We start from the raw sequence: 24,006 nt of genomic DNA on the forward strand, positions 1-24,006 counted from the left end.
TGTGCAATTGTACTTTGAGACTTATTGAAAAGCTCCAAATATGAATTCTCAGGCATTCACATGTAATAGGATTTCTGTTGGGTCAGTTCACATATAAGCACTACAGGAAAGACTTTCTCGTTGGAATCCAGGTATTCTCCTGAAAGGCATAAATGCAACAATGCAATGAGATTTGGGCAGAACTTGAAAACCTTTATCATATTTGTTTTGTTAAGTGTTTGTTGAACTGGCTATAACATTTAGAAGCCAAACATATTGTCTGGATAACATCATTTGCCTCCCTGGAGTTTGATCTGCATTCAAGTAGACATTTGGTTGAGAGAAAAATCTCATTTTAACTTTCAGATTTTTTAAAAAGTGAACTTTTTAGATTTTACTTGCTTTTGGAAACAAATACATCTTTTTATGTATCTGCAGGGAAGTGGATAGATAGATACCCAAAGGATTTCATTTAATAAACACTTCATAATTTTATGTAGAATGACATTTTTGGAGAAGGAATTATGTTTTCTTCCTCGCCTCTCATATGTAACCATAGTTACTAAAAATTGTTTTGTTGCTATGAAAATATAAACATATGTATTTCCTTTACTCCTTAAACATCCATCACTTGGTATGAAAATTTGGAAAAGTTTATAAAACTTCAGTATAATATTTATAAACACAATGGAAAGGGAGAGTTTTTCAGGAAAAGAAATATCGCATACTTGATGCTCCTCAAATATCCATGGATTACCCGATTTGAGAGCAGAGTCCATGTAGGAGTGATACATATCTCAGAGTCCCTGTAGGGGATTTATAGCTCCAGGTTTCCTGAGGTCATTCCATTGCAGGGATGTGTATCAGACATGGCAGAGCTGATGCTATTCCAGCCTGAGGGACAGTCAGACAGATAGTTAGTCACACACGTGGTACATCCCCATAGATGGAAAGGCCATAGTGACAGCTTAGAGGGAATCATACGGCAACCTGAGCATTGTTAAAAAAAAAAATTCAACCAGGTAAATTTTTAAAATCTAATTGGCTTTATTGAAAGATTCATGAATTGGGCAGCATTTGTCAAGCGAACAGAGGGGAGCTCCAAAGGACTACAGAAAGGGAAAGGTTTTTAAAGGCAGGACAAGAAAGTCCTAAACAAAAAAGAGTAAGGCTTAGGCAGCCTACCTCTTGGGGGTGAAAGTGGACTGTGTGGCAGAGTAACTCACCTTTCGGGGAATGGAGGGGGCCCGTGTGACAGATTACCTCCCTGGTGCCGACCAGAAAATACCAGACTGACCCGTTAAGACTGCATTTCTGGGGAAAGCTTCAGCTAGCTTAGGTATTAAGCCCCAGCTTGGTGGTGTGGCCTAGCATAAGCGACTCCATTTTGGGCCTGTGGTTTTATGTTTAACAAGTTCCTCCTTTTGATCAGACTCTCAGCTTAACTGAGATGTGATCAATATTTAAGCCATCACCCCCCCCCCCCACTTCTCTGAAGTTTTCATGGTTTTTGTCATCCCTTTGGTATCCATAAGTTGTGATGTTTCTTCTGCCCATGTGATAGTCACAGATCACAGCCTCAGGTTTACAGTCTTTAAGCTGGTCATTCTCTTTGTTCCTTTTCTAATGTTCCATTCTTAGGGAGATCATCTGCTTTGTGGCAAGTGGCTATGAACACATATTTAAAGCTTTCGGGGGGGCATGACGTGGGGGTATAGGTCAGGGGAAGAGTGTGTGCTTAGCATATACAAGGTCCTGGGTTCAATCTCTAGTGCCTCCATAAAAAATAAGAAAATAACAAAAATAAATAAAGCTTTTGAGAGAATACAATGCACCAAGGAGATTATTATGATTATTATAAGTAGGATAATTCTTCATTTCTGGAGTGCATTTCAGAGGCATGATGCCCAAAACTCAAACCAATCAAAATCAACCAAGTCAAAGACCTCATCGAAGGAGTCCAAGTGGCTTGCCCAGTGATCTTATGCAATTGTTTCAACTTCCCCAGAAGTGTTAATCCAGGTAGAGCAGGTGGTGTTGACCCCAGTACCTGGTCTTGCACAGCTAAAAGAAAATCAAGGGCTATCCTATTATCAAGAACAACTTTGGCCAGAATGTCTAAAGATCTTGTTGGGCAGCTATTATCTTAGCAATAGAATCTGCAGTATATTCAAGAGTTAAGGAAAGATTCCTCGTTAGCACTGACCCCTAACCAGGGAAGCAGGGTTCTGTCAAAGGGAGTTAATTTTGAGTCATGATTGCCTGTTGGTATTAAGGGTCTGTGGGCCACACAGGCAGTTGTATTCTGGTTATTCTCATCTTGTATCCCTTTCTTTACATAGAACCTGGGCACCCCAAGTTTGGGGTGTTAACCAGAGACAGGGAAAAAGTCTGGGGGTTTCTAGCATCAAGGACAGATCAGAGTTTTTGATGATAAATCCAGCAGTCTGCAAGCTTACTCCTCTTAGCAGTGGCCTGGGAGATATGAATGGTAGCATTATCTTTCCTGGCCAAGGCAAGAGTAAAGGAAAAAAAAGGAGAAGAGAGGTTTTCATGTTTAGTTAAAGTGAAGTCATGATCTGGCATCTTGGGAAGAAGCAGTCTCCCTTAATGTCAGCTACTTCTCTTAGTCAGTTTGATTTGGAGGTCTCTGGCATTCGGATGGGACCAGATGTCAGGTGGAGTCTTCTTTAACTTATAAATGTGTACCCAAGGCTCAAACTGTTGAAGTTTAGCTGCCATCTGAATAGTAAGATCTGGTATAGTCCCTTCCAAGGAGATTCAAAGGCAGTCTTTGTTCTCACCAATTCAGTTTTATGATCTTAAAAGTTATCAAAACCCCACACTTGTCAAAAAATTCTTTTCTTGATTTATTCTGAAGATGAACCACTTTTGCTGGAAGACTTCTACAAAGCATCAGAGTAAAACACTAACTCTTTGCAAATGACAAAAAAGACTTTAAAATGCCCGTTATTAAAGATCTTGGAATTGACAAGGACATTTGGACACACAACGTTTAAGATAAGAACTGGAATTATGACTGATACAGTTATACCAGGACATATCAAGCTTCTAGGAATTTCATAGAATTTATGAAATACTTATACCATATACTTATATAAACACAACATAAAGAAGGCTTTCTATTATTTCTTACTTGACAATGCTTCCCATGTAATTTAACATATTGGTCATGAGGAGGCAGTGACACTAGATGTAAGGGAAAGATACTCTTACAAGTTTAAGGTGTGAATGGGCTACCCAGAACTTAGAGCCCAGGACACTTGGGTCTGAAATATATAGATGAAATTTTATTGGTAGTGAGGCAGGTTGATAATAAAAAAGTAGTCTTATGGTCATTGTCTATCATTATCTTCTCCATAGGTTCTGAACCTAGAATGATAGTGAAGAAATTACTTAACCCTGCTATTTTCAGTCATCATCTCTGAAATGAGAAAATCCTTCATTTATTCAATCAGTTTTTTTGTGGACTCATTTAGTCACCCATTACCTATAAAACACCTACTATGTACTAAATACACTTATTTGCAGAATGGTAGTAAAGATTAAAAGAGACAATAAATACAAGGTCCAATATCTGGCATAAAATTATGCTTAATACATGATCACTATTAATGTTTTGTTGTGTCTCCAAGGAGTCTAGTGCAATTTATTTAATTAATGTTTATTTGCAATTAACCTGTACCAAACCCACCACCCACTAGAGTTCTGAGCCAGACTGGCTTTCCACTAATCTTAACTGCAGTTCCTCACAAATCATGGATTACAGAACTTTCATCTGAGTGAACGTTTAGACCAGAATGTTAAAAAGAACCTACTTTTGAAAGACATTTATTGAAAGTGGGCCACCCAGCTTCCAATGAAACCTTCTATTAAGTGTGCTCGTCTTTGACTGAAGCTGTTCTCTGAAAGCAATATGAGATTTAGATTTACTTTCATTGACTTAGAATTCTTAAAGCTAGCCCAAAGTTTAATGAGAAGGGAAGTCACGATGAAAAAGTAGTGGTTTGTACCTTTTTCCCTAGTGAAGAAATCACTGTGATAATGCACTTTCTCATTATAAATCTTCTCCAGCAAACCCCTTTCTAATGCTCATGAAAATGCTACTTGGTGAAAAGATAATAATGGTTATAATTTGGAGTCTGTTTATCTTGCTATTTCATCAGCCAGCCTCTTCTCTTTGATTAGCGGACCATAAGGTGTGAGGGCGTGTTTGCTGCCGAGAAATGGGTTGCTGGTATGCTGCTCGCCTAATAAACAGGCATCCCTGATTATTTGATTGTAAATAAGGCTAAGAAATTCAAAATGAAGGCTAACCTAGTTTTCCTTTTCCTTTTCCTTTGGCACATCGCTGCTCGGTCGCCCGCCCCCGTGGTCCACAGAACGGCTACACGCCCTTGCACCAGGCCGCCCAGCAGGGCCACACGCACATCATCAACGTCCTGCTGCAGCACGGGGCCAAGCCCAACGCCACCACCGCGGTAAGGCGGGCGCCGGCCGCCCCTCCCACGCCGCTCCTTCCTCCTTTCCCACCCCAGCATCCTCTTTAAATAAGCCCCCGGCACTCTACTCTGGAAAGCCCAGGATTTCCAGAAATCAGCACGACTTCGCCGGGAGTGCGGGTACGGGAAGGGAGCGCAGCGGCTTGACTCGGTCCAGTCTCCGGGGAGAGGGGGCCCTGCGCTCGGGGCTGCCCCGCGGCCAGCTGGCTCTGAGCTGTGAGCGAGTCCCCTCCCGCCCCGCCTTCTTAAGGGAGCACAGTTTCCGAGACCGCTGGCTCAGACTTGGGGGATGCGTAGCCATTGAAATGTAAACTAAGCGGTGCAATTAAACAAACCGGGATCCCCAGTGGTCTGGGCCGGGGCCTGAATTGCTGGCTTGTGTTATTCTGCTGCAGCCCCAGCTTCCGCACAGCTGTAGCTAAATCTGTTACTGTGTTCCCCGTGGTGACATCTTACCTGCAGCAGATGGCCTGACCTCAGTGAGGAGTGAGTGTACTTGGTGCTTGAATAGTTTTTGGAGGCCTCATCTTCCATTCACGAGTTACTTTCCTAAGCACAATACAGAATTCGGAGAGCCGTTTGACAACCTTAGGGTTAAAGCAGTCAAGTGCTTCTTATTAGAAAGAGCGGGCAGATGCAGCTTGTTGTGTTACCATGGTGACCTGGGCTATAGTCTCAAGAAGTTACAAAGACAGATTCAGATGTAATGGTAAAAACAAGTGATTTTCCTAAGCTGTGCCTTGTTTTGGAAGGAAATGCTGGCTCATGTGGAGCCGCGGGTGAGCTCATTGGCTCACATTGCCGTCCTCCCTCCCGGCTCTCACTCTCTTTCACTCTCCCTTCAGAATGGCAACACTGCCTTGGCGATTGCTAAGCGTCTGGGCTACATCTCCGTGGTGGACACCCTGAAGGTTGTAACCGAGGAGGTCACCACCACCACCACGGTAAGTAAAAGGAACCCACTGGCTTCGGCGCCATTGTCGTGGTTTTTAAGCCACGTACTTTTTCACTTATAAAATGTTTTGATCTTTCCGTGTTGAATTAACTTCTTTTGGTGAGCATGTTGTAGAACATCCACTGAAATCGGCAGATGTAAATGCATTTACACAACTAATACAGGGATTCCAGCTTCCTTTATCAACATAAATCCATCTAACATGCTTGCATGTCATTTTAATAATACTTAGTTTCTTTTTCTGTTACTGACTCTTTTTTTCCCACCCCTCTGCCCTTTTGCTGTAGTTGGGTGTGACACCTACTGCTGGCAAAGTCATAGGACAGTCCACAGCGAACTTCTTATCTTAGCCCCAAGGTTACACCAGCCTCTGGGAAGACCTTGATGCCTACCTACTATGCTCACAATTGGGCCAGATGCATTCCCAGTGAGGGCAGTCCATCCTCATTTTCTTTCTATTTCTGATTATTATTGCTGTATTCAAAAAGAAAATTGAATATGCTTAAGAGGAAAACGGTGTCTGTATCTTGGCAGAGCATATATTCAACATTTTAAAAAATAATAATTTGTTGCTAGTTTCTTTTTTGCTGTTGTTGGTGGTGGAGGTACTGGGGATTGAACCCCAGACCTTGGGCCTCATGCATGCTGGGCACACACCCTATCACTGTGCTATACCTCTATCCCAACCCCCTGCGCTTAACATTTTTAATTTTTACTGCTTTAAATATGACTGCTGATTCTTTAGGAGAGAACAGTGATCATCATTGACCTTTGCCAGTGCAAATCTAGAAGAGGAAGACGTGATAGTAATGGGTCCTAATGCTCTTGTGCTATTTAGCTGGAGCAAAGATTAAAGGAGGCCTCCTGAGAGGGAGACTCATAGCTGAAAGCAGAAGTGCTCCTCTCTTTGCATTTATTTATTAACTTTTCTCCTTAAGCATGAATTCTAAGAACAACAGCTCTTTAATTTCTCTTTGTAAAGTAGATAAGTAGAGCAATGGTACAACATTAGAGGTTCCCAAGAGACAATAAGATCAAGAATTGACAAATACAAAAATTGTGAATGAGGTTCTAGGAAACGCTCCAAGCTAGGAATGATGCATCTAGAGTTTTAGAACACTTGGTTCTTTTGCTAGATGTGGGGGAAAGGAGAGGAATTTTATTCTTCAGGCTGAGAGCAGGTCCCTGTCGACAGGCATTGAGGTAGATGGAATACAGTGGGTTTGATGTGAGGTTTTAAATAGAGTAGCATATGATTTATTAATGAGCTGCAGGACACAGACTGAATTTAGATGGGAGAGTGGCACTGTTTGTTTTCTCAAGTCGAATCTTAAAACCTTTGGCCAGTGTGTCACAATATTTTTAAAGATTTAAAGTACAGCTTCAATAAATTATATAAGAAAGAAACAAATCTCGTCACAAGCTAGCATTATACTCTGAGGCATTATATATGGCTGAGTTGTAATGGCTTTTCCTTACTGTATGATTTCTTATACCTGGAAAATCTTCGTGTTAAGGACCTGTGCATATGTGTCTTTATTTGGCATCTTTGAAACAATGTGTACATCTCAGATGAGTGAAACTTGTAATAGCAAGATTGGCTGAACACATCTGTTCTTAGAAATCATGGTTTTTCTCAACTTTATTACCTCTTCCATGTTCTGGGAATCCTGAATGTACATTTTTATCAAATGACCACTAGATGGCAAACTTGTGTTTTTTTTGCTGTCTTGAACTGCTTGACTTCCATTCATTTCATTAACTCACTCCCTTAGTATTTATTGGATATAAAATATGTGCTGGATCTGTGCTCAGTGCTAAAGAGTCATCGGTGGTGAAAACATTACTCCACCCCTCCAGCAACTTACAGTGTGGTGGGAGTGGAGAATGAGACAAGTTTTGTAAGAAAATAAATTCTTTAATAGCAACAAAGGTATAGAACATACATGTCCAATTTCAAAGAGATTTCAGGCTCATAAATATTACTTAGAGTGAATGACTTTCACTATACAGATATATATATTTAAAAAGAGGAGCAATTAGCTTTCTAAATACTGTAACTAAATAAGACCTCAAATATGGTGTCAGAAATCAGACATACAGCCCTATCTCCACACATCTAGCTCAAGGGGGATATGAAAACTCCTCATAGAACTCCCACGGGAAATTTTTTCTTTTCTGGTAACTATTATTCTCTACACTGTCGAGCTAAGCAGTGCTCCACCAAAACCCACTGTACTCAGAAATCAAGTTTCTAGGTGAAAAGCCAACAGACAAATAGAAAACATAATAGCGTGTCTGTTTTCAGTTGGGATAATAAGAAATCATGGCCCATCTTAACTAAACAAGTTCCCCTTTATTGAAATGGGTAGATTTATTGGTTACATGTTTTGATGCTGCCCAGTCTTTACTTTCTGCTTCTCTTAGAATTGTGAGTTTTATTGTTTTGTGAAGTGAAATTTGGGGTTAAGGACTGGATATCTGAACTTACTCCTGTCTGGGATGTGAGGCTTCTTACTTTGCACAGCCTCTCTTTCAGAAGAGATTTTCATCATTCTTTTCCCACATACTGATGATATTAAAAATATAATTAATATGTAGTCATTACAAATATGCCAGACTTTGAGGGGAGATCTAGGATTCAAATTTAGGTTGTCAGAGTCCAAAGTCCATGTTCTTAACCACTCTGCCATAACTGATCTTGGCTTTGTTAAAAGTAGCTTAACAGGAATTTTGTGAAAGAGATGTTTTCACCTAACTTTCAACTTCAAAAAACTCACTTAAGACGTGTCCTTTATTGATTTTCATGGGAGCATCAGATTCAATATCATTTTCTAAAGTCTACAGCTTCACTAAAAATAATTTGGAACTACTCCCTGGTGGGAAGCGAAGAGCATGAGGCAATTTGATAATTATGTAAATTAATAAAATTAAATTTACTGTTACTTCCATTTAAAAGTAATGGTTGAACTACAGCCACACATCTAACAGACGAATCTCACATCATTGGCTTCCTACGATGTGCCCTTTGAGCAGCTGTGTGAGTTCTCAGCCATCAAAGAAAGTTTCCTTTGCTCTCCCTCCTTCCAGAGTATGAATAAAGTCATTGTGTGGGGAGGAGAGTAAGGCAGCAGTTGGTAAAGGAAAAGCCACTGCTTCAGAAATTTCTGAGACATTTTGGAATCATGGTTTGTTTCCTTAACCTTTGCTTTTCCAACTTTACTTTGTAAGACCCAGCAGGGGCTATGAGACAGTTGAGCATTCTCCAGAGATTATAGTCATTGTCTGTTTGCCAGAATGGACATTAGGGTGGGAGGGACACATTACTGGCAACAGGAGCCAACAAGCTCCATGTCCTAATGTAGTTTGGAAGAACTGTGAGATAGGACTCATCCATCTACTTATTGACCTGCTGTCATCCATTATTTGCAGAGATTTAAAGTGATTGTGTTATATGTTGCATATAATCGTTGAGATGTAGAACATTAATTACCGGGTAAGCTGCTAAAATTAAAGTGACATTATATTTACATTATTATGTATACTTTGGTCATAAATCTTATCTTCTGCCATGTCAGTTAAAATGGGAGTCATAAAAATGGCAATGCAGTAGATACACGTAAAGTGTACACCTTTTGAGGTGAGATGTTTTCTTTGAATAGAGATCTGTTGACTAGCAGACTAAGCTGTCATTCTTGTGCAAAGAACATAATAATACATCCTATATTGTATGTGTATGTATCCTATAATATCTGTATCTATCTAATATTTATCCTGTGTATTGTCTTTAAGAGACAATAGACTGAGTGCAGAACCTTTTAAACTTTTGACGTCTTTTTTTCCCAATCTGCTATAATTATCTCCACTACACCTGAGTAGCAGTCATTTTTTGGTGACTCACCTTTGTTGAGACTTTTCAGGCCACTTACTTTAGTTCTGATAGAAAAATATTATTTACATAATACTGAACTGATATACAAAAATTATGTTAATGTGTACAATTGGTATAACAGATGTGGGAACAAAACCAGGTTTTACGTGTGGCTGTGATAGGAGCCAGTGTGTGTGGGCATTGGAAGGTGGCATCCCAGCCAGGGGCACTTGTCATGCGGGGACTTGCTGAGGATGTGGTTCATGGTTGATCAGGGGGAAGAGTAAAATGAAGGGCAGTAAAGCGCACTTCTTTTGCACAAAAGAAAGTGGATATTATCCCCTACTTATTAAACAACATGTTAAGGACTCATGTTTTATTTGCTACATCATGAAAGATGTAAAAACAAATTATAGTCTACCATCTATCATATTCTATTTGTTTTTTTTTTGCTACATTATATGATTTAATTACATACTATTAAACTTATGCATCGTGCACTACTCGTTTTAACTTTTAAAGCAGTTTTATCTTGACCATAGACTCTGAGATTATACACAAAAGGAGATGCCCATGATCATTTAGTTATATCCTTGTTTCCTATGGGCTATTCAGAGGCAGTTGCATAAAGCCATATTTATGTTTTGCTAATCAGGTTTTCAAAGGACACTTTATTTAAAGGGACAGTATGTATTCATTTCTTACAACATTAGTCATGAGTAATAGGAAGACTTATTTATTATCTATTCAACAAATATTTGTTGTTGAGCTTTTAAAGATCAAGCACTACGTCACATACAAATGAATACTATATTTACTACATTGTATATAGAAATCATTTTTATTATCTTTACCCCAAAAATCCATGACCAATATGATCAGTGTGTTACTTTTTCTGTTGCCACATATATTTGCTGATAACTTTGGTACCATTCAGTGACCAAACTAAAGCAAAGTTATTTCCACTCTCACAAGTTCAGAGGAAATGTAGTCCTATTATAAGCATCTGCAAATAGAAACTGAGAATGTCAGGCAGTATAACTTAATCATTTAAAGAGTATTTCCATCAGTTATTTTCAAATAGAGAAGCATCCTCTTGTGGAAATGTTTCCTATGAAGGGCAAATACTCTAAAACACTTCTGCAAAAAAGGACTTTCTGGTGTAGTCTAATACAGTAGATATCCCTTAACATTTTTAATCATTTTATTCATGCTTACATATTTATTTTATAAGTTCCCCCCAAAGTCATAGTTAAATAGGCTGTCATTGTCTCTATCCTGAATTTTTAAAGTAAGTTATTTTTCTGCAATCTCTGTACTGTCATGATACAGGAGCGTGGGTTGCAAATTGAGCTGCACAATAGACCCACCTGAGGAACTTTTTAAAATATCTTTAGCTGGGCCCCGTCTTCAGGGATGCTGATTTAATTGGCCTGTTTTGGGTCCCAAGTAACAGTACGTTTTAAATTTGTCTAATAATTATAATATGTTGCTAGAGTTGAAAACTACTGATAAGAAACATAAGTTATCATCTATCTGTATTAAATTTATAAATCAATATTATAATTAGAATTAAATGGTATGTTATAATAGTCTTTTTAAGTTTGTTCTTTCATCAAATATTTATTGACCACCTGTTACTCTCCAGAACTTTAGGTAGATGCTTTTGTCTTTCCATTTGGAATTATTTAAACATCATAAGCAAAATGCTAGAAAGCTGAATTAACTATTCTAGTCTTCAACTGTGTCTTCATCTGGATAACATAAGACTTTCTCTACTGTCTCCATTTCTTCCTTTTCTTTAACTGTGGTAGCTACCAAAAAGAAAATCTGTTTAGTCATTATGTGAATTTTAAGTATATTTTACATCATTTTATATCATCAATTTATTTGCTATGTATTTGAGAAGCAGCTACTGTGTTTCAGGTTCTGTGGAAACAATCTTTGTAATGACTCACACTCTCACGTGGGAGGCGGATAAGGCACGTACAGTTGTGTGTGATGTGTCTGTGATGCTATAGGAGTGAGTAGCAGCAGGTAAACACGGTTAAACAAATACATTCATTGGGGAGGCTCAGGGAATGTTTCTGCAAGGAAGTTACATCTCATATGAGCCAAAAAAAAAAAAAAAGAAAAAAGAATATTGCTGGCAAAGAAAAGACTATATGGAAAAAACAGAGGCATAAGAGAACACAGTCTGCCAACATCTTTGTAGCATGCAGGGAGAAAAGAAGCTTCCCCACCTCTCCTTACTACATCACCACAGGTCTTCTGAGCCAGTTTTACCTGACCCTTGAACAACATGGGGGGTTCAACCGAATGTAACTAGAGTCAGCCACCCATCGCCACGGTTCTGCACACATGAATTCAATCACCTTTGGATCCTGTAGTGCCATTATATTTACCATTGAAACGTATCTGTGTGTAAGTGGACCCACATGGTTCAAACCTACATTGTTCAAGAGTCAATTGTATTAAGTTTTTTCTGAAGAAAATGGGGAGCCACTGAAAGGCTACGCAGTATCACATTATGATTTAATCAGTCTCTCAACACACAGAAATTATACATGTATATGTAAATGTATTTTCAAATTAATTAGTTGAACTTCCCTGAAAATATATTTGGAGTTCTCTACTGCTTTTGGAAAGGAGTTGGCAGTAGGGGCATTGTAGCCAAGTAAGTCATTAATATCTATGTAGCAAAACCAAGAAAACCTACTTACTTTATTTTGGTGGCTGTAGTTGAAGATTTTACGCTCATTTCGAGAGATTAGATTTTTAAAGTTCTCATAACAATACCAAATTGGTATACTCAATACAATTTCAGTGAAGAAACTAGAGATATGAATTTGAGACTCAACTATCTTTAGGAAATATTTAAAGTCATGAGATTTGGATTTTTATCTTTTTTTCTTTTTTTTTAGTCACCATAGTATCTCTGATGTTTAGAACAACGGTGCCTGGCTTGCAATAGGCACTCAGAATGTTTCATTTTTTTTCCTTTTGAACCGTAACTTGCATCTTTTTTTTTAATTGAAGTACAATTGATTTACAATGTTGTATTAGTTTCTGGTATACAGCCCAGCACAGTGATTCAGTTATGCATATGTGTAAATATATATATTCTTTTCCATATTCCATTTGATTATAGGTTATTATGAGATATTAAATATAGTTCCCTGTACACACAGTAGGACCTTGTTGTTTATCTGTTTTATATATAGTAGTTAGTATCTGCATATCCTGAACTCCCAGTTTATCTCTTCCCCTTCCTTCCCCCCTGGTAACCTTAGGTTTGTGTTCTATGTCTGTGAGTCTGTTTCTGTTTTGTAAATAACTTCATTTGTATCTTTTTTTTTTTAGATTCCACATATAAGTGATAGCATGTGGTGTTTTTCTTTCTTTTTCTGATTTACTTCACTTAGTATGACAATCTCTATATCTATCCATGTTGCTGCAAATGGCATTATTTCATTCTTTTTTATGGCTGAGTAGTAATTCCGTTGTGTAAATGTATATGCTACTTCTTTATCCAATCACCTGTCAGTGGACATTTAGGTTGCTTCCATGTCTTGGCTATTGTATGTATATAGTGCTGCTATGAACATTGGGGTGCATGTATCTTTTCAAATTAGAGTTTCCTCTGGATGTATGTGCAAGTCACAATGTTTCTTGATGCTGAAGGACCAAAAAGTTCAGAGTTTTTAAGATTAATTTAATATTGAGTTATAGTAAAGATAGTAAGTTATGCTAGCTAATATTTTTTTGAATACTAACATATTATATAGCACTGTTCTTAGAGCTCTTATATGTATTATTATTGTGTATTATGTATTATATGTATTATTTCACTTCATAATAATTTTATGAAGTAATATTATTTTCTACATTGTACAGATGAGGAAATCGAAACACAGAGAAATTAAGGGATTTGCTAAGGCCTCATAGCTAATAAATGATGAAGTCAGAATTTGAACGCAGACAGCTGGACTCCAGAGACTGGTCTCTTAACTTTCCATCATACATCAGAATGGAAGGCAGGGGATTTGACAACTCTGGAGTCCTATTGTGAAAGGCAAATAAGCAACAAGCTAGAACTGTAGCCCAGTGAAAGACTGTAAGGATGATTGATTCTGCACTGTTGATCCTCTAATCCCAGAAGAGATGCATCACATTTTCTGCCCAAATAGTTTGTCTTTCACATTGTTTACAACCTCCTTCCAATAGCTTTGTTTTTAATAAATTGCATATGTTCACTGATTCTTATTAAAGCTTTCCTGGAGATATTACTTGGTTCAGTTTAAGGAAGCCCTGATATTAATTTGATTTCCCAACATGACTATTAATGCCATTGCTAAATAATTTATTTTTCAAATGGGAACTCAAACTAATGAATTCTCTCTTGTATGACTTCACTGGAGTAAATGATCATTTATCTTCAGAAAGAACAAATGTGTTTCCATAAAGGAGAATAAGAGACTAAGCTTCCAAGATGTACATGTGTAGAAGATGGAGTGCTCATATTGACTATGACCTCTTTGCTGATTCTTTTGATCTTTTGTTTGACTTTTGTTTTTAAGTTGAGCATTAATGATTTTTATCTTTCCAGACTATCATGAGCATTAATGATTTTTGTCTTTCCAGACCATCACTGAAAAACACAAGCTAAATGTTCCTGAGACCATGACTGAGGTTCTTGATGTTTCTGATGAAGAGGGTAAGACTTTTATTCAGTCTTCTTTGACATCTATCATTGTCTTACATGAAGGAAACCATTCTTTTTTTTTCAGCTACCAAGGTGTTACAGTGGGTGTGGATGACAGCATCTTGGCACCTAAAGTCACTTTTGAACCTTTATTTCAATACGTTCACTTTTTCAATTTGGGGGAAGGAGGATTCTGTTTATATATTTTCAACTGGTATTATCTTTAATGACTTACTAAATAACAGGACTGGGAAAAGGGGAAGAAACTGGCAATTAGCTATATGTTAAAATATCTACCTGATAATACAGTTATTGTTAATACATTTAATTATGCTAAAGTAGATTTTTTATTAAAACTCCTTAAAGTAAAAGAACTTACAGTATACTCTATCAATGGTATATTGAGAAATATCTGCTTTCATTGGTTCAAACATACAGAACATGTTTAAAATCCAGAGGAAAGAGTCTTAGAGAGGATTAGAAATAGAACAGCAGTAAGTCATACAAATTCAACATAAGAATTTTATTCTTTAAGTCAGAAAATATGCCCCCTATAGTTTAAAGCTAAATGTTATCAAAGCCAGTGGATTTCAAAGAGACTTTAAAAGGAGCACTAGGGACTGCCTGGGTGGTTATGGGGACATCGTGCTACAGGTCCTGCCAGCAGGGTTCCTGGTTTTCCAGCTCTGCTTTAACTGGAAGAGTTAACTTTTCTTGAATAACAACAAAATCTGCTAAAAAGATTACGAATGCAGCACGTAAAGTGTGCAACCAAGTTTCAACAGTACAACTATTGGGCAAGTTGCATGTTTGAAAAATATATATGTACATATTTATGTTCATGGCAAATGTATATGTTTGAAAACTTATTGCCATAAAGGATGGAATGAGGCCCAATACTAATTGCTTTTATGGAGAAATAGTAAAACTATTTCTTTAGGTTCTTCAAGATACAATCATAAGGTAAAATTTTATATTGAGATGCCCTTATTTGGAACCCATTGTTAATTCACCTATCAGTGACAGACATTGTGTCAACTTTTATAAGAACTTATGACAAGAATGAACAAATGTTGCTTCAGTGTCTTTGAGTAAATTAAAAGATATTGCCAAAGCTAATGGTTCCATGTATTTATTATAACTTAGTGTTCCATCCTAATACTTGCCAATTTTCAGCATTCATATATGCACATTATATTTTGTTTTGTATGCTCATCTTTCTTATCTTCACTTATATGTTGAACAGCTCTTAAACAGTTTGGTGACCACTTTATTGATGGGGAAGTGCTTAGTGATTCAGGTACCTCTACAGGACATTATTGGAGTGAAAACTTGTCTTTGCTTTTAATTTTTCTTAACTGGCTAGAAGCAACTTGCTTACTATGTAAATCTGGGTGCTTACTACTAATCTGTTATTCTTGAAATAGCATGTGTAATATGAGTGGAATTGTTTAGGTGTGTGTTTGAGTGTGTGGATTGTATTAACTTGGAAACTTAATGCCATGAATTGCTTATACTAATGTAAGATTTTGAAGCTATTAATGATACCTATTAATATAATTAAATTATCTAATGAACACTATATAATATTTTTCCAAAACTAATATTTCTTCCTAGAATACAAATTTAGAGAAAAATTAATTTTTTGATAAGTTGACATTGAACTAACATGAACATGCCAACAACTAGGTTAGACTGCTTGGTATGCAGTCATAGCATTATTGGATAAAGATATGGTTTCGATGTGGTTAAAAATATATTTTAAGTTAGTAGTTATAATGTAGTTTTTTAAAATTAGCTAGGAATAAAGATAAACTAACCTTTAAAAATTATTTAGGGAGAACTTTGGCATATAGGGAAAGATGAATAAGATAAATATTCTATTTAATAAGAAGTTTCCAAAGTACATGTGGTACCACTTTAAGGAAACCTATTCATGAAAATCTAAACTTATAAATCAGATAAATTAGATAGTGATTATTTAATTTAAAAATAGTTCTTTTTTTCCAAAATAATTGTTAATGTATTCCAACAGCTAATGCATTCAAAGTATTTACTGGATTTATAGAAATTCCATTTATATGAAACATCCTCTTGGACCTGCCCATTACATAAGATCTAGCTGTAATATCTTGTACACTTTTATTAAAACTATTCTATATTAAAAGTTACTAGTGATAAAAACTCTTGATTTGACAGGGATATTGGCTAATGATCAAGAACATCTTTTATGTTGAGAGAAGAAGCTTTCCATGGTTAGATATGGCCAAAACCTTAACATTTTTTCCCCAGAAAGATATTCAGGTTGAATAATTTTTTTGTATAGGGTATATTTGAGTATTATGAAGTACCTTTTAATACCAAGAATTAGTCTGAAGGAATTTGACTAGGTGACATTGCCAACCCTTCAATTTTTTATGCACTTAAAATGTTTTCATGGAACCTACCATCATTCATATGGACAAAGTGCAGCTACATGTATTTGGACAGTGTTAACCAATCCCTGGTTTCTTTACAGCTCTGCTGTTTTAGTAATAGTCTTGTAATCAATACTCAGAAGAGTATCCAAGCCAAGTACATATGTCCTTTCAGGCTAACTTGCTATAGTAGAGCAATCAAAATTATCCATTTATGAATCGAAACAGACAGTGACAGCAATGTTATTGTGTATAAAGCTCTATGACTGGTACCATGGGGGAATCAAAGATGAACATATATGGAGAGAGAACGTATAAATTAATGAAGCATAACTGAAGGCACTATGTCATCTGCATTTCGCATCTGCCTGGGAAGATCAGGAGAGGGAGAGTCCTACTACAGTCTCACGGACTTGTCGAAGCTGACAGAGTAATAGGAGGGTGGCACAGGTTTTTAGGAAGTAGAGAAGGAACAGTGTGGGAAGGTCCTGAGATAGGAAAGAATGAGAGAGACACAGAGTGGCAAAATAATCTAGTCATTCAGTTTGGCTGATGCATTAAAACATACCGGGCTTCCACGGGGAGTGTTTGAGTTCTCAACTGAAAAGTCTAGGAAATTAGGGTATATTAAAGATTTCAATTAATGATTGAAACAATTAATTCTTTTTTTTCTAAACAAAGATTGTGTATTAGGAAGAAATTGGAAGGAAGCAGATATCTGAGGGAAGATAAAACATTTACTAAACATCTACAGTGCTAGGTGCATTGCGTCATTTAATCCCCAGAGCATCCACACAAGATAGGCTATGGATTTCCCCACATCTGTTTCTCAGGTGAGAAAAAGCTCACCTGAAAGTGAGGGGACTAAGACTTAGACAGGTTAAGTAGTTTGTTCAATGGCACACAGCTATTAAGTGGTGGTTGTGGAATCTCAACCCAGTATGATATAAATAAGTCGTGATGGAGCCAGATGGCAGAGAAATGGAAGAAGAGAAATGGGAGCTCAGCCTATGAGTATTCTACTGTGCAGACTAGAGCAAAGCTGTAGATGTAGTCTTCTACATCTTCATAGGATCATGAGCTGATCCCTGTCTTTGCTGACTCAGCTCCTCAGCTGTAAATTATGTGGTGGGGCTTAGGGGTTATAACACCCGTGTAACTAAAATACCTGTGAAAATGTGACCCACATGTCCCTCATACACAGAGATTCATGAGTGGGTGGTTTGTACAGAGTTCTCCACTGGTTCTCTGGGATGGTATGTATAATAATCAAGAGAACACTAGAATGGCTGAGTGTTGGGATGAAATACAGAGGTACCGTCTATATTCTCCTTTTGATGCACTTCCACTGTGGACACTTGACATTAGAATGATAACATATCAAATAAGAAGAAAGGTCAGATGCGACGTACCAACATTTAAGGAGAGTGGAGACTGGGAAGACAGACTCAGAGCGGTAGGAGGAAGACCAGCAGAGATTTATGTCAGAGAAATTAAGGAGGGTGGTTTTCCAAAGAGGAAGTCATCTTTTGGTCACTGATTAATTTGTAAAATAGCAAGCCTCTTTTAATAGGTTTGGCTATGAAAGGAAGAGGACTCAAAAGTGTGAAATAAAGAAGGTCTAAGAGTTGGAGGAAGAAATTTTTGTATTTCAAAGGTGTCAGAAATATAGATGTTTCTATGGCCGGGGGGAAAGGGCTGACAGAGAAGCAGAAGTTGAAGGTGAAGGCCTAGCAGACAGGGTATCTAGGAAGATAAAAGAAGATGAGGATCTAAAGGTAAGATAGGCTCACCTTGGACTGCGGAAGTCACCTCACTTACCAAGATACAAGGCAAAGATATGATTCTTATTTTTTAGACACATTGATAACATTTAAAGCCTTGAGCAGTATGTAGAATTTCCTAGTTGTCGACCAACTAGGGCAATTTTATTTTTTCCCAAACTAATTTTTCACATTCTATTCATTTCTATAGGCATTTCTACTTTCTATCCCATACTGCAGATATGTACTATTTAATAGCATGCCTTATCCACACATATCCTGGAAAAGATATTTTATTATAACACTGGCAAGATTAGTACCCAAACAGGTACCTTTCCAGGTAATTGCCACGTTGGTTTAACATCTGGCCACTGACACCAGCATTTAGGGACTTTGCATCTTTGGGCCATTTCTCTCTCAGACAATCAAGACATTAGGCTATACACCAAAGGCCTCCAGGGGTGTCCCTGAACACCTGAACTTCACATTTAGTTAACACAGAACCTAGGAGGGTATTTTTTTTTTTTTTAATGTAGCAGCTATCTAAGGCAGACAGCATTGTAATAAAACCACCAAAACGCAGAAAGTGAGGGAGAATGTAAAGGACGTCCACTATCTCATGAACTCAGTGTAATCACAGGTTCTTAAATTGTGCCTTGACTCATCTCCAGAGTCACAAAATTTGATTTATTTGATTAAAATGTACTCTTGCAATTGCTTCCATTCTGTCTTCTAATGAGATTTTTACATGCATAAGAGAGGGAAGGCTAATAAGTTCATGCAGTCCATTTGCATCTCTGGCAAGACAAAACTGCAGATGCCAGGCCTTGCTTCCCCAGACTTGGAGTCAATCCAGCTAGACTTTCTTCCTTTCCCTTTTCTTTCCTTTACTCTTATGAACCTTCTTTCTACCAAGGGATGACAAGAGGGAAGATGGGAGGAATAAGACAGAAAACTTGAAATGCTGGCCCTACTTAATTAAGGAGTTTTGAGTAACTTTAGGAATCAAGAAATTGAAGCTTATTTTGAGTTGTCTTTGTTCCCTGTAACCATCTTGGTTGCTAAGAGACTGTAGTGGGAACTGGCAAAGTAGCAGAAACAAGATGAAATGCAAAAGCAAATTGACTCTGAGAATGAGGAGGATGCCCTAATCTGGATGGAATTAGAAATTTGATGCTAGAAAGCCAAGCTCAACTATTTTAGAGTCTTGGGGGATAGGGGTGGGATGGAGGTAGTAGAGCAGGGGATAGAGAAAGAGTGAGAGTATATTCAAGCAGGCTTTTGAGTTTTAAAAAGCTTCGTAGACCTCTTGCTCAACAGATAAAGTACAACTTGTATTATATGACATATCCTGCATTCAGTCAGTCCTTTCACTTTTTCATAAGTAAGAATAGACTTAGTCTTCACAAATGTTAACAAAACATCTTTTTTTCTGAAAATAATTTAGGTTTATATTCAAACCAGACAATGCCTATATTTTGGTAAGCCAACTCTTAGGCTTGATCTTAGAACTTTTATTTTTCTCAGAAATAAACCAAAGGGGATCCCAACTTATTTGATTCATAAAAATACTCCTATGGAAAGATTTACCAGTCCCGCAAGTCCTATAATAAAATGTCTAAGCTTCGTGATCTCATCACTATAATCAGACACCAGCCTTCTTTCTGGACTTTTTGCCATTGTTCACTAACAGGAACATTGACTATTGCTAAGTTACTCCACTTAGTATTCTCTAAATAAGTAATGCATATTACTTTTTTATCCGTACTGTTTTTGCTGCCCTGCATGACCCCTTACACACTGGCCTTGCCCCTGAAATACCATCATCTCTGTCCATCAAAATTGTGCCCAAACAATTGACCAGCTCCAAATCCTCCTTCAGTGATTCCTTCTCCAGGTACACTGAAATTTCCTAGGGCTACTGTAGCAAATTACCACAAAGTTGGTGGATCAGATTTATTCTCTCACAGGTCCAGAGACCAGAAGTCTATGAGGACCATGCTAACCCTAGGAAAGATCTCTTTCTTGTCTTTTCTGCCAACAATCCTTGGTGTTCCTTGGCTTGTATACATCACTCCAACCTCTGCCTTTTCATGGCATTCTCTTCTGTGTGTCCTTCCCTGCCTCTTGTAAAAACACTCTCATAGCATTTATCCTGTATGAGCTCATCTAAATCCTACTTTTAACTCCTTCTGCAAAGATCCTACCTCCACATAAGGCCACATCCTGAGGTTCCAAGTGGACATGAAATTTGAGAGACACAACTCTACCCACTACACTATTCTAAAGTAATCTCTCCTTCCTCTCACCTTTTTGGTCCTTAAAGTTGACCAACATCATGCATTTCATGTTCAACCATATTGTTATTTATCTACAAGTTGCTATTATTGTTGCCATCTTGCTTTGTGAGGGGACATTTTGAAGAAGAGAATATATACAAGGGTGGGGGGAACCACATTAACAAAGTTAATTTTAAAATTTTACTTGTGTTTTCATTAGCGTTATCAGATTTATGAAATATTTAAACAGAGCACAATTATATTTTTCTTTATATTTTTCAAAAATTATTTTGCCTAAAAGATTTTAACTTATACTTCACTGCTGTGTCAACACTTTTACCATTTTGTAGTAATAAAAATAATGGCTAGCAATAACTATATTCCAGCACTGTATTATACACTCTTATATGTTATATAATTCATATAACTACTGTGTGAGGTAGATTATTAGTATCATTCCCATTTTCTACTTGCAGAAACTAAGGCTCACGAAGATTAACTGGCCAGTAAGTAGCAGAACCAGAATATGAATCCAGGTCTATCTGATTCTACAGACTCAATTTCTATTCTGTATAGGCTAACTCACTCAGCTAAAGCTAAATAAAAATCTAATGATTTCAATGAAGGAACAACAAAAGTCATTTTAATGATGAGACTTGTAACTCAAATATCAAGTGCATTGATTTTTGAGACAAAAATCTAGTGGTGAATAAATTACATCTCCTTTTACTGGAAGGTCTTTTGTTGGAACTATCTTTGGCCTTAAGTAATTTAGAGAGCTAGTCATCTTTTGGTTATGGGCCCTTAGGATCATAAATATATAGATAAGTAATGAAATGCTGAAGACATATCTTACATTTCTTTAATGCTGTATCTTTGTAAATAATTTAGTGTTGATGTAGAACAATTATTTTAAACAAATGAGATTAAAAGTATATTTAGCTTAATTATAGGTGTGACGTACGTTCCTTCAAGTTTTCCCTTACATAGGTTATCAGGCTTTAAGTATGTGATTAATGCCCTTAAAGAATCATCAAGAACAGTTATATCTCAGCTAAATTATTTCTCCATCCTAGCACATTAGCAGTACAGAGAGCATTTCCGTGAATGAGGTATTATTTAATGAATTCCCTGAAATTTGTATTTTTGAAAGTGTTTTATTTCAGTTCATGGGCAGGAAATGTACTCTTACCATCTGTGCTTCCAAATGAGAGCTACAATACTTAGTCATCTCTTTCTGCCGCTGCTTAATTACTTAACTCACTTTTTTCCCTGTATTTCACCTGGGGAAGCCATCTAGTTTCCAACAAAGCATTGTTTTTATGCTCTGTATTTTTTTTTAAATATAAATTCCAGGTTGTTTATTAAAATGTCACAATCTGCTCACTTCCTCCTAGTGTTCTTTCCCAAATGTGCATATTTTGTGACTCTTACAAGTTGCATTACTCCATTTAATCATCTCATATTTATTTTAGAGCAGTGGATAGTTCTTAGCCTATTGTCAATTATATGAAGAGACTGTTAATGCTGCACATTATGCATAAAATTATTGAAACTACATTAAGTTGTCTACATATTGTACTAATTGTTAAGTTAAATAATATATGCTGTCAATCAGCTATCATGATAAAGAAATGGGTAAACTGATACTAAAAGAATTCCAATCCAGGTAATTATTCTTCTTGATAAGTAATAAGAAAATGGGTCAAACATTGTTTCCCTGAGTTTTAGCACTTTTTAATTGCGTGTGTTCTGTTTTCTTCTAGTGTGCAGTGTTTCCGTGATGTCAGGCTATTCTGATGTTTTTCACAATTGTAATCATGTTTTGTAGTTGGTGTATATTCAACAGGTAATTCTTTCTCCGTCTTCCTATGATTATTTCAAGGTGATGACACAATGACAGGTGATGGGGGAGAATACCTTAGACCCGAGGATCTAAAAGAACTGGGTGATGACTCTCTACCCAGCAGTCAGTTCCTGGATGGTATGAATTACCTGCGTTACAGCTTGGAGGGAGGACGCTCTGACAGGTATTCATGTAAAGCTTTCATTTGATATCAGAAGTGAGCGCAACACATTTTTACGATGGTAATTTAAAAAGAAGACACAATTATTGACACTTAAGGGGCATCTCACTGCTCTCAGGAGTTCTCTGACAACTCTAAGTGTCCATGTTAAAGCACAGGAAACTGAAGCCTGGAGAGACTAATGCTTAGTAAAAGTCAAACATCATAAGAAGCAGAGCCATGATCAATGAAGAGCCCACTTCCATTAAATATGATGTTTTTAATCATCTGCAACTTTCTTCTCCAGGCAAATAAAAAGGACAGTTTTGCCTTATGGGCACTCTTACTAAATGGCAATTATAGATACTTCCAGTCCTCTTGGGTTTTTTTGGATGTGCCCTGGTTTCTGTGAACAGAAGTATGCTATGAAGAAGGATTAAAAAGTAACAAATTCTGAAGGAAACTTTGCCTGGAACTGACTTTTTATGAAAAAGAATCAGAACAGAATCCCCCAAGAGCCTGGATACCAAAAGTGATCTGAGCAAAATCTGAAGGAGCCTAGGTTTCATAGCCAAACCTGAGGAGGTTTATATAATATTCTGAAATATACAATCAATTTTATTTTTTGGTTATTGATAATTAGTGCAATTGATGTTTATGATTTTTTAAGACAAACTGATTAAGAACATTCCATGGTAACTCATTATAAGCATGACTGTCAGCTTAGGTTAAGATTAAGGTTGTCCATATGGTGTAATGTCTGTTGCTAATCAATAATCCCAGGTTTATCATTTTAATCTTCGCTCTATTTTAAGCTGTTTCCAGCATAGTTGGGGTCTAACAAATAAATACTGTAAAGAGTAGTCAATTCTAAATGGATAGCTAGCAAAAACAAACTTTTCTTAGTTTTTTTTTTCCATGAGTACTAATGCTCTCCTCCTATCTTTTTTTTTTTTTTTTTTCAATTTGATGTGCATGTAATAAGTGCCTTTCTGGGCTGGCTTTGTGGTAGGTGCTAGAGATGCAGACATGATTAAGATACAGTCACTACATTCATAGTCTCATGAAGGGTCAGAGAGACAAGGCTAGTGGTACCCACTGAGTGTAACTGGAACCCTGAGGCTCAGGCTTCCTGCAGGAGATGAGTCCAAACCAAGACAGGATGATGAGTAGTGATGGTGAGGAAAGGTGAGGAGGGCATTTGAAGCCTTAATAAAATGAGCAAAGACTCATGGTGTGTGAGAGAAACTAGATAGTGCAGTGTCGCTGAAATGTAAGTATAAGGAGGGAAGGTTACATTCGCATTTGGCATCCCTGTGATGGTGAGGTAGAGGATGAATTTTAGAGGAAAACTGTCAAAGAGTTAAACCTGGCGGCAGCAACCATCTGAGAAACTATTGCAGTAATTTTAGCGGAAGTTACTAAGACAAGATTTGAACTTTGGTAGTAGCAGTCATGGGGAACATTTTAGAAATGAAAAATTTGAGAATTTATCTATGAGATAAAAC

The 24,006-nt window shown here is 37.1% G+C and overlaps 1 protein-coding gene across 1 annotated transcript in view; it reads left to right on the forward strand.

Moving 5' to 3' along the window:
- The window catches only part of ANK2 (ankyrin 2), a 310,369-nt gene that overhangs the window by 220,418 nt on the left and 65,945 nt on the right, over positions 1-24,006 (forward strand). Inside the window, 4 exon segments of the mRNA XM_006174671.3 lie at positions 4,383-4,481; positions 5,348-5,446; positions 13,973-14,045; positions 22,378-22,522. Coding sequence (XP_006174733.2) covers positions 4,383-4,481; positions 5,348-5,446; positions 13,973-14,045; positions 22,378-22,522 — 416 coding nt within the window.

Source organism: Camelus ferus, chromosome 2, assembly GCF_009834535.1.
Source record: "Camelus ferus isolate YT-003-E chromosome 2, BCGSAC_Cfer_1.0, whole genome shotgun sequence".
In the NCBI taxonomy this organism is placed as follows: domain Eukaryota; kingdom Metazoa; phylum Chordata; class Mammalia; order Artiodactyla; family Camelidae; genus Camelus; species Camelus ferus.